Source organism: Rhea americana, unplaced genomic scaffold (genome assembly GCF_003343005.1).
Source record: "Rhea americana isolate MKP2758 unplaced genomic scaffold, rheAme1 scaffold_74, whole genome shotgun sequence".
NCBI classification, from domain to species: Eukaryota; Metazoa; Chordata; class Aves; order Rheiformes; family Rheidae; genus Rhea; species Rhea americana.
Genome location: NW_028186912.1, coordinates 3523075 through 3535651, shown reverse-complemented (window position 1 = coordinate 3535651; position 12577 = coordinate 3523075). Strand labels below are relative to the sequence as shown.

General features: G+C 38.3%; 1 protein-coding gene across 5 annotated transcripts in view; it reads right to left on the bottom strand.

The window, feature by feature from the left end:
- MSH3 (mutS homolog 3) overlaps positions 1 to 12577 on the bottom strand; it is a 108872-nt gene that overhangs the window by 48463 nt on the left and 47832 nt on the right. For all 5 annotated transcript variants that reach the window (XM_085321981.1, XM_085321979.1, XM_085321980.1 and 2 more), the window contains one exon: positions 4736 to 4868. In XM_085321981.1, the coding sequence (XP_085178107.1) occupies positions 4736 to 4868 (133 nt within the window). The remainder of the gene's footprint in view (positions 1 to 4735; positions 4869 to 12577) is intronic.

Genomic DNA, 12577 nt, shown 5'->3' with positions numbered 1-12577 from the left:
CATTAACTAAGCAAATAGATAACTTGGAACAGATGCATAAAAACAACACTGAAAAGYTAGCCTGCATTAAAGTGGGACTGGTTCTGTTCAAATCCCACGTAACTTTACAGAAGAGACATGTARCTTCACTATAAATTAGAAGCTTGAAAACACAGTAAAATGGTTCATATAAAGCAGGATTACTAGTCTTGCATTCACCAGAAATTCTCACAAGCTTATTAAATATCATTTTTAAAAGCTAAATTTAAAATGTCCCTAATGATACCTACAGCTTCACTGGCACTAGAAAAATAACCTCAGAGTTGACAGAGGTGATAAACCACAGTTCAAGTAGCAGCTTCTCCAACGCTACTGAAAATGGTAGGGCTGCCACCGAAGAGAACGCAYGAAAGATGCACAGCAGTGTGCCAAYGCCAGCACCCCTCCTCCCGTAACGCTGGCAGCAGCCTGACCTAGTTTGCATTGGGGAAAATGGTTTCCAACAGATCTAAAAGGGGCTACAGAGATCCACAGCGGACAGCCAGTGTCCCTTCTAAGTTATAAGYATTTCAAAGAAAGAAAGAAAGAAAAATAAAAGCAAATAAAAGGGTTGAAATGCAGCTTGTACTTATCACYCTTTTCAAGCTGGAATTACTACCTTTGTGTTTTTAGTATGGTGAGGACACTATTTTTGGTTTAAGAAATCCAAGGTATTTCATTTTAAGGTTACTATGTCCCATTTTTATAAGACTGTTTATATTAATCAGCTTAACAGGGAACAATTTGTTCAAATCAGCATTTAACATCACAAGTCTAAAAATATCTCAAAATATCTGTGATGTGATTTCTTTAAGAGAGTATAAATGCATCTTATTTCAAGTTACTGCTGTACATACTGGTATGGTGAAGTCGAAAATTAAAACATGTTAGCTGGGGAGAATTTATATGAAAGATTCTACAAGAAGAGTAACTAATTTCATGGGAATATGTAACAGGTATTGATTTAATAAAATAATAAAYAGAAATACAACATTTATTTTCTGGAAGCATCATGATCTTCTGAAACCATAACAGATTACTAAATAAAAATATCAAACATATCTTCCCCGGAAGGCTTTTTTTCAGCTTACGTGAAAACTTTTAAACACTTAGCACCTAGTTAAACAGCACCTTTCTCCTCTGACAGGTTACAGCAGGACAGTGAAGACCTCAYTGGAAAGCTAAAAGGCAAAGCTCGCAAGGTGGCTGGAGAGGGCCAACGAGCAAACATCCCGTGCTCCTAACAGCTACCTGCTTTATTTTACACAGGGGAGAAAGCACAGGAACAGCCTGCTAAGTGTGCAGCAAAGTGTTAGAGACCATTGAGGAACTGATTCACAGCCCAACAGCTTTTCTCTTCTAGCTGCAGCAAGTTGTAAGGAACTCCAAGCTAGGGACATCCTACGGCTGCAGCTGGAAGCAGAACATACTGAAATGACATTTCATTACACACCCTGGCAAAGTTTAATTACTGACATCACCCATTGCCTAAGAATTTAATGAAAGACTTGTAGTTTAATGCTTTCTGTAATTAAAAGGCTTTTTATTACAATGATTCTTGTCCACTGCTTTAGTGACWGAGGTTTTTCAAAAAATAGTATTTATTGAGCAAAGGGTACAAATAAGATAAACATTCATGGATCAAGTCTGTATAAATATTTATCTTCTGAAACACCACAGCATGAAAACAGCAAGAAACATCAGATTGACCCTGCAGGACTTGCTTCTAAGACCACTGATGGCATGTTYATCCTGCACTAGTTTTCAGACCTATTCAAGCATAGGACCTCTGACTGCTTTCTTGCCATTCTGCATTCCAATGCAAAGGTAAGGAGACATTATTGTAACCGAGAGAAAAAAAGTAGGATCCTGCTATTCTTTTTCTTCGTTGTCCTGAGATGCAGGATTCCAAAAAAAAAAAAAAAAAAAAAATGCACAGCAGAAACACGTTACGGCATTTTTGGTGGCTCTCTCCAGGGGCTGCAGGACATGGCTGAACTGGTCGCAGAAAATAGAAACACTGAGCCAATGCGCTTCCACCAAAAAGGTCTGCTTCTGCATTCAGCTCCAGGCACTGCTTAGACTGAGCTCTTGGCAATTCCCTGTATCTCAGTCCTGCCATTTGAACGCTATCAAGAGCTCTCCATACACCTCAGCTCCAGCCATCCTTTCCTTGCCCTGGAGACGTGCAAAGCCATTCTGCAGTTGACAATGTTGCTGGGGGGATTCRGGGCTGTCAGGTGCTCGAGCTACAGGAACGGAGAAGAACTAGTTCTTGYATTAATTCCAGTCTCCATAGCAACAGTAATGTTGCTCTTGTCTTAAAACCATTCTGGAAGTCCCTTTCCAGGCTGGGGCAAACTTGGAACTGGTAGTGCAACACCCTACTTCCCCCCTTTACTCCTCTTCCATGCAAGAACGCAGCTATAATCCTAGATTGCTAGGATCTGCTCAGCTGTGCATTTTGGTARTTTAAGTTTGAGATAATGTGAGCTTGTGAAGGGCCAGATGAGCAACTGCAAGTCTGAAYGATGCTACCAAAGAAGAATCATCAATGGACTTATTCAAAAAGGTAACAGTCAGAGCAGGAAAACACCACACACCACAACAGTTCCCATAAAGATGYTTTGCCTTGCAAAACTAGTTCCAAAACACAACACTGGTTTTGCCTTTTTAGTTTACTGGTGCAAAGGTTGCTGCACAATAAAAGTCCTGCAAGCCGCTGATTTGAAAGAAAGATGTTTAAAATGACTGAGAGCCAAGTTAGCCATCRTTGTGCCCATCAGAGGTCTCCCTTTGTAAAACACACCACATCAAATACTAACATCACTGAAATCTAAAGAGCCTGAAAAATGAAATACTTTTCACATTCACATATTTTTCCTACAGCTGACACTGAACTAACAAGCTTGGATTAGGGTATATAAATCACTAGATTTAGAATTCCTTTAGTTAAACCATCACTGTGCTCAGCTGAGAGTTTTGGATCCCTTAGAGGGAATGAAAATRCAAAAAGATGTGAAAGAGGCAGTGTGAACTTCATTTTGAGCATGTGGGAGATGGTCACGCGGAGCTAACAGAATTGGAAAGTCTCCTTGTGGGACTGGAAACGGCAGCATTCACTGGATATCCTAAAGAAAAATTCATGAAAACCAGCTGTTCAGCTTTCTTGAAATCTGTATAACTGTGTTACACACTTTGCAGAAACCTTTTTGTCCCAGTACTCATTCACTGTCGGTCTAGACAGCAAAAGCTGTTTCCCAGAGTCTGCTTTTGATTCTTCATTTGAAACAGACCCAGTCTTTCAGGGACCCTGTCATCTCCTCAGAGTCCTGAGGAAGCATGGGGATTAYTCAGTGCTTTGGGCACTGTCCGCAGCATTCTACAGTGGGTAACAAATAAGTTTTTACCAAGGGAAGCTAACTCAAAGGAAAATTGGATGCATTGAGCAAGAGCAACTCTTATCCCTCTGCTCCCTCATTTATCCCTCCTAAGGTTTCTGCTGGAGCACCTCTTTGATCCTGCAGCTTTTTTCCAACATCTGTTTCACTACACAAGTGCATACTCTCATGTTACAGTGGCTGTTGTCAAGATAGACTACACAGTCTCCTCATTCCAAAGATCACAAGAAATCCAAGACCATTGAATGTTTCCACCTACAGAGGGGCTGTAAAGTTGAGAAAGGTAGACAGCCCGATAACAGGCAGAGACTCCTTGACAACTGGAGAGGTACAGTCTAGCATGAAAAAAGGCAATGGAGAACTGCCAGGTGACGTGAGATGCAGATATAGCCCTACAAACCTTACGTCATACCACTCAACCTGAAATGAGTTAAACCATTAAGAAGTGAATTATCTAATTTCTGGYCGTTATTTTGAAAGTGCAACTGTGTCATATGGATACAGCATATTTTAGCATCTGTTCATACATTTCATCATGGCTGGATCTCTGTAACAACTTACTGAAATTTTTAAGTTTCTCCATGTGYGTAACACTAACACATTAGGGCCCTAAAATGTATTCAAGAACTGAGTTTCAGGCTTTCAGACACATGAAGCTTTGTACTATACTAACCAAATAAATTATAACTTTGCTCTCCTTCTACCCACTTATTCCTTTATCTAAAACAAACTGTCAAAATCTCTAAATATAAGCGAAATAAAAGAACATGAAGTACAGCACAGGTGCTATTAGCACATTAATCTGCTCCAACTAAGAATTGCCAGTGTCTCATTACAAGTAATTCTTGTAATGTAAAATGTGCAAGCGAGATCCAAATTACCAAATTTATAAGCAAATTAACATTCATCCGAAAACAGCTAACTACAGCCAAGTGGCTTCACTTGTAAATGATTTTAGGTATGCACAGAGAGTGTAATGGATTGTTTTAAAGGGAAATAATTGATGGCACATGGCCCTATTGCCTCATCCCATTTCATGGAATCCAGTGACTGAAGCATGAGCACCTTAAAGATGTTTTTCCTGTTAGCATTAGCAGCAAAGTGCATTTCTTCAAACAATGTATCACTGATACAAATACCATAGGCAAAAATCATTTTTGATTTAAAGGAACTTCTATTCCTTTACTGTGTAAGCCTTAGTCTTGCTGATGGCAAGAACAAAATATTTTAAATAAAGATGCAAAAAACTACAAAACTTCATTTAGAAAGAATGACCACATTCAGAAAACAGTTATTTTTCATAATTATTGATATACCTTTTTGTGAAAAACACTGCAGAGTCCTCTCTCTATATCTGGCAGCTTACAAAGAAGATTTTGAATCTGACCAAACACACTGGATTCTGACAGGAGAATTTCAGACACAGCATCAAGCCGAGCATTTATGTCACTGCAAAAGAATAATCATAAGATCAGTAAATAAAACYTTTGTTCTCTGAAGGCAAGGTTTTTTTTTTAAACTTTTACTAGGCCCACATTCTCATTAACATGTAAGCCAAAGAGTTAAGAAATTACGGTACTTAAGTATGATTTAAAGGATGAAAAATACCGAACATATTCTGGGAAAAATCAGCCCATACCTCACTGGCTGCCATTGCCCTGCATGGCTGAAGTGGAAAGAGTGAAAGAAAAACATCCTCATGCTTTTTGTGTTCCAATGCAAGCTATGCCAGGTAATTCTGTAAGCCATGCTCGCAGCAGGACAAGTCTATGACTGAATCCAGTAAGAYGAGAAATTAAGGTTATAAGGCACCTGCATGCTCCACAGAGTGCTCAGAGTATCCTATTGTTTCTCCCCCTCTTTGCTCAGARCAGCCCAATGTACACTATAGTGCCCGCATCTACACATTCTTCTAGTGGTGCATACAGTGAGCAATGCTGAAATCTGAATATCCTACCCTAAATTTGCAGAAAAGCAGTTGGAGATTAAAAACAGTTTACATTTTAACAATACATAGCACATTTTCTTCCATCAAGGTATAAATATTTATTAGGATTTAGTCYCTCTAGTTTCTAATCCAGATCAGCAATTGATAATTACATGATTCAGAACCATGTTGGGTTTTTGGTTTGTTTAAGATTAACCTTCGTATATCAGGACTGAAGTAAGTCAATGGGGAAATGCTTATTTGAACAAATAATTCCATAGTCAGAATCTGAATTGTGATGTTCTGTCAAACTATAAAAGCTCAAGACATTCCACCCCTCATTTTAAAATCCTTGTATTTGTTCCAGAATAATAATAAAACTCAAACACATCATCATCCTCTGGAGGAGACTAGAAAGGTCAAAGATCCCCAGATTCACCATGCTGCTGCTCTGTGCGTCCCCGTCCACCCAGCCATCCTTGTACGTTAGGCAAAAAGCAGTCATTTGATACTGCCCCATCATACACCAGCAAAGCGTGTGCAAGGCAGATACAGCTTGGCCCATGTCTACTCTCACAGACTAGTGAGTTGGTTAGATTCCAGCCAGCAGAGGAAAATGAAAAATAAACACATAATTAAAAGGTAAGATACCGGGGAAGAGTGCCCACCTTGTTTGTCAAGCGTAATGCCCCATAGCTATTACTGTCATGCCACTTGCCACTGTAACTGCTAACAAATACTGTATGTGAGGAACTCAGCAAAATTAGGCAGCTCCACAGTTTCAGACATTACAATAGACCAGCAATCAGAGGCCTACAGCTTTGAAGACAGCTATATCTARGAGTCCTTAAAACTGTATTATGCTATTCGTGAAAGGGAGAACATAAAGACTCAATGTGCACTCAGATACACATAAATCTAACAGCATTTAAGTGCCAGGAGTTTTCAGTGACATATTGCTCTATATTAAAACATGAAAACCATTCTCTCATCTATCAAAAATGACACACACGTTCATCCCTGGAGCAGCCCTGCGATACAATGCCAGGAATTGCAATGCTTCACCTGCCACCACCTACATGGAGTGCAGAGAACATGGTCTCACTCCTCCATGACCACCACATGAACCAGGGGCAGAYGCTCTACCATCTTCGTCCTGGGGATACCTGGGCAAATTAGTTACCTCTGAAGTGCAGAGCAGACTCTCAGATCATCCCACAGGCCCCAAAGTATTCCACTACCCTAAGAAACAGTTTTTTTCCTGGCACAGAGGAATAGAGAAACAACAGATTTTGCAGGCTCTCCTTAGCAGCCCTGCTACACACCAAATGGCAAGAACGCCATCTTCTTCCAGATCAACATTCAATCCCCTTATGTCACTATCACATAATAAAACATTTTTCTTGTTCTTCTGGGCAGTCAGTCAATCTGCAAACAGCAGTGGTGGGAGGCAGCCACATCAGTGGAAGTGCTCAGACACACGTCCAGTGCATTTTCAGYGCAGGACATATCCCAGAGTTTTAAATCTGATCCTTAAGAGCCACAATCACGTATCTAGTGTAGGCTGGCAGGGTTACTAAAGGTTATGCAACCAAATAACCAACAAGCAAGCTGTTGGCATCCACACAGCGTATTCAAGACAGCAGAGATTTAAGCTTTGTGCATCAATTAGCAAAGATCTCTGAATCAGAGCTGCACAGCTGAAAGGAAATTGATAAGGGCTAATGTCAGTGATGAAGAAATCAAATACTCTGAAGTATGCAGCTTTGTAGCTAGCAAATTGTTACACTGAACTTCTAGAAGGTCAGTATGTATCATCAACCACAATTCCATTTTAATAGAGAATATTAAAAATGGCTATTAGGACCTTGGAATATTCTTCTGCACTAAAGATTATTGGACTGCGATATATTGCATTAAATTACAAGCACATATACCTTAAAAGAAGAAAAAACCTTTATTAATTTTTTATTACAAAAAGCAGCAGAATTATGTTTCAAAACATCAGCACTTCATTTAGCAGCACAATTATATCTATCTGACCAACAGAAAACAATGATATGTAAAATAAACGTAGATATTCAAAAACAGCTCCCTTCAAAGCTTAATCTGCACTTTAATCATCCTCACATATGGCTATGTTACTGTAGCTCCAGTAATCTAAAACTAAGCATCCACATAGTTTTTCTGCTTTAATCCTACAAATAAGAAAGGGCCAGGAGAACAGCATCCAGTAWCAAATGACCCATTTTTTTTCACCTGTAAACAAGACATCCTGAGATTCCTATTTCAAAAGCCAGAAAACATAGTTCTCTGAAGAGTTATGTGCAGCTATATATTATGTACAGCTATATATGTATGGGGAAGGAAGCACAGGGAAATGTTTAAAATCATCCAATAATGGATATTGAAGTATGTTTTTAAACCTAAATATTCATACTTAACCTAATAAACACTTTGCCAAGCACCAATATGTTATACTGATCACACATTAAATTACCTCAAAAGAGACTTGTTCTGCAATGCACAGTTACTCAGCACATCTGACGTACAGTTTGGCAGTGTTAATCTTTGCATCATTTGGAAAAAAACTCTATCACTAGATAATTTGAATCTCACATTGTACAAAGAAACTCAGTTCATGATAAATTATCTTCCATTTTATAAACTAGTTACTATTTCACTCTTTAGTTAGGTTCAATATTAGTCTATTCTTTCCCATCAGTATAAACTATATCAGCGATCTGAATTCTATCCAATTTCCTGACCTTCTCTGAAATAAAACACGAAAAGTCAGTCGATTAAAAGAAACTCTCTGACCTCTGTCATAGTCTCCATCTAACAGCAGCATCATTAATATAATACTAAAATTACTTTGCAATGTGTTTAAACATTAACAGATTTAAACAAAATCTGACTCACTACAGAAATTAAGATTCTAGTAATTTAAGAGAACTATTCGAAATTAAATCCTGAGATACCACCCTATTTTATTCTACTGCCAGATATGCAAACAATACAGATCAGCTTAGTAAAATATTTGAATCCTGAACTAAAAATTGTTTTGACATAATGGAAGGCAGCAGAGAGGAATGTGCTACACTGAATTAACACCTTACCATCTTAAACTAAACAGCACACCAGCAAACAGCAGCCTTACYGGATCTGCTTAGATCTCTCTCTTACAATGACAGAAATGTAAGATTTTTAATGTCACAATTGTTCATTGTATTTAAAGCATAGTGAGTTTGATTATGAAACCACAGTACAAAAAACTACAAAATCTTCTGTTATATAAAGTTTTTTCTATACAATTTAAATATTTTCAACACAGTTATCACAAATCTCTTAATTTACGCTAATATACAGGTTCAAATACCCAAAAATATAGGTTAATTCATTGTAGCAAGGATATAGATAAAGTATAGTGAATGCAAAATATTGAAACTCATTTTAATAGATCTGTTCAGAGACAAAACCAATAAATGAAACTACCAGTTGCAAGAATTTAATGCCTGAAAAATATAAAGAAGTTGCAAAMCAGCAAATGTTTTCTGCGAACTCTGATCAAAAGTAGCCTAACTCTATCACTTCAAATATTCTCCCTAACTATATCACTTCAAATAAAGAAAACACATTACTAAAATTCTGTAGATCTCCACCACAGACAAGACAGATGAAGGTATCAGCTGTGCCCGAGAAAGCCCCTGAACAGCAAATTGCTAGAAGCACATTCAGGGAAGGAACTGCCCACCCGCCCCGTGTTCATGCCCTTCTCTGGGCATCTGATAAGGCTACTTTCAAGCACAGGACAACATCAAGGCTGCACTGACTTCTGTTGTTTTCTATTTTCTCTCATTCATACATTTTGCCTTTTGCTTGACCTTTCCTCAGAACATAGTTTACAGAACACATTTTCATATTAGTTTATGACRTTAGAGAGTACAGGATACTGTCCTCTCTGCTTTAAAACAAACTGTCTCACATAAAAAGCAATTACCGCTGTCAAAAATCAAAGCCATGGTGGAATCACCACCAAGCAACCAGTAAACTACGTTTGTAGGTGTTTGTTTGTTTGTCTGKTTTTTTTCTAAACAGTGCATCTCTGGCTTTCTACTTACCTGGTTCTTTTTAGAATCTGGGAACCTTTATGGGGTAAATTTTGAATTGTTAAGTTACGCAGTGACCAGTGCAACTATATGGATTTGCGAAAATTAAAAAGMGCAAACAAGTATGATTATCTGACAATCCCTATGGTGAAATTTAAATGAAACTTAACAAATTAACATCTCTGGATCTGTTCACCCTTTTTTCTACATACAGGAGAAAGAGTGTTAACTTACTCCCAAATTCATAATGTCTCTTTCCMCTTCACAGAGGTTCAATTTTCCTCTAAATAAACATGCAGCCATGAGAAGACAATATTCTTGAATGGATCTCAAAAAGCACTATACAAGTGCTATAAACTTTGTCTTCACATCTGTTAAAAGACTGTATCAAATATGCAAATGGCAATCAAACACTTTTGTTTACGTTCACACACGTTATATTTCAGCCATTTGTGCCAAAAGAGGGAACTGTTAGCTACTTTAGCCTACATGAATGAATGCCTGATTACTACATTTATAGAGATAGAGACAGCATACAATGGTACCAAAACACAGCCAGGAAAAAAAAAAAACAATATACATGATGATGATGTCATTTTTTCCTCTACTACAACAATTTTAAGATTTCAAGCATATGTTATACCTGCATTTGTGCATTTTGTATTGCCATTGATGCTGTAAAATCTTTGTGTCTAAGAGGAACCGAATTCTACTGTATGATGGATGGATATTATTTCTAAATCACCTCTGCAAAAAAAAAAAAAAAAAAAAAAATCTTAATCTAGCTCTGGATGCTGACGGTATCATATAGTAACCAATTTAGCTCTGAATTGAGATAAATTCCTCTGAAGACCCTTAGGCAGCTTGTTTTACTGTCCAAATGTCTTTTAGTTATAGGAAGAAGGACAAAGTCAAACTTCAAAGACTTTCCTTTAGGACTCTACTTTGTGTACAGAAGTGTGGGTATATATAATAATGAGACTCAATATGTTCCAAATGAGAGGAATTAGATCACTATTCTTATATTAGGAAAGATGTATGATTTCCAATGTTCCTTACAACAGGAACCTCTTCTTCCAATTTTATAGTACATCCAAATAAAAACGTCTTGCACTAATAACACCAATTTCACTCTTCCTCCTCTGTAGTGGTAGAGGAGGAACTGTCTACAGTAATGAATCTGCTAAAGCTGTGGTCATTCTATGCTCTTGCACGCAAAGTATATTTAGTCTAATAGAAAAAAAAAATGTTAGGAGCATTCTACCAGACACTGATTCCGCCTCAGTAAAAGCATCATGTATAGCTCTGGTTACATTCAAAAATAAGAAAATTTGAACTGGAAAATACAGGGCACTACAAAGACTACCAGAATCATCAAGAAAATGGAAAAAAAATTTTTTTTGAAAAGTAATTAAAAATTTGGTTTGTCTGGCCTGGAGAAAAAAGTTAAAAGGATATTTATCAACTCTCTAAATATATACTTTTTTCCCCTTCCTTGAGATGCAAACATCACCTTTAACAAAAGATCAAATTTGATCACAAACACAGGCAAGAAATCACACAGAGGTTTCCAACCATTAAAGTCCTATAATCACTTTCTCACAACCAGTGGGTCTTGAAGATAAGAACCGTGTCCCAGTAAAGCAGGAATACATTGACAGGACAGGGCAAATGTGGGGCTAGAAATGGAAGCTCACCATAAAGAGGCTGCAAGTGTTTGATTTGTTGATATCTCTTTGGGACACCCAAAAATAGAGGCTGGATCAGCAGGTATTTGATATGTTCCAGAATACTATTTACAAGCTAATTCTATGCTTCAGCCTGAAGGAACCAGGAGAGCCGCACCTACCCCCAGGCTCTTCCCCCCTGCGGCAGAGACAGCGGCCAGGATGCCGGGACACTCGGCAGCCCTGGAAAGCGCAGAGCTGCTCGCTACTCCTTGCCTGCAGGCTTGGGATCACGCACAGAAAGCGGGGACAGGGATCTTAGACCTCCTGCTGCAGTGGGTGCTGCTCCCTTTGATCTAACAAACTCCCTGTTATGGCAGAGGCCCAAAACATTGGTGAGATCTCTGTTCTCTTCTCTCTTCCTGTGACACTGCGTACTCTCAGTTTACTCAAGCAAAGTAAGGGTATTCCTGACTTGCTGTACACCAGAACTGACACACGTATCCCTAGAGCACGGATGTTAAATTGCAGGTGATCACACCGGTGGTTTTAGGACAGAAGGTCTCTTTCAACACACGCTGACAAGGACAAAGTCTATTAGCTCCCAAAGCTCTGAGCAAGCTTTCGGTGCCAAAGGTTGCATCACTTCCAAATGCTGCGTTCAGGACATTCTGCTCTTTATAATTCGCAAGCTTTATACCATATTACATGAGCTTATCAGTAGCCTTGTTACATGAACTTCTACATATCACATACATAATATACTGAAAAACTAAGTCAACAAAATACTAAAGAAATACAACTGTGAATCACTCAGTCTCYTGAAGCTACTTCAAACCAAAAACACCCTCAAGAAATTGGATACTGCTCCAAAAAAGCAACCAGAGCACTTTACAAACTAATGTGCTCGCGTGTCACATCCATGTCAAATATTTTATCAGTTCTGTTTGCCTACCCACCCCACTCCACCCAACATTTTCAAGTTTTGCACTATAAATATTTCTATAACTTGTAAACTAAACACTTTTGCAGCACAGATAAACAATAGCAATTTCCAGGTTATTTTTCCGCTTAAATAACAAAGTCTCTACCTTCCCCTCAGCTACAGTTCTAGAAATGCCATTTCATGATGTCCGCCCACTGACATTCAAGAGAGATTCTACCTTTCCAGGAATAGATGAGGAAAAAAAAAATGACTCTTATGCAATGCTTTCTATACATGTGGGCTACAGAGTTTTCTGCATAGGAATGAAATTCTAAAGAAATTCTCTATAATGGCTAGAAAATGCTTTGTATTATGCATCCATCATTTATCTGAACCTATACTTTCAGCACCTAGACACAAMTTTATTAGCTTCACAGCCTGGTTTACGACAGGCATAACAAACCTTCATGTAATTGTGCTAGCCATCTGCATTTTTCAGTTTCAACCCTTCATTCAATTCCAACCCACTC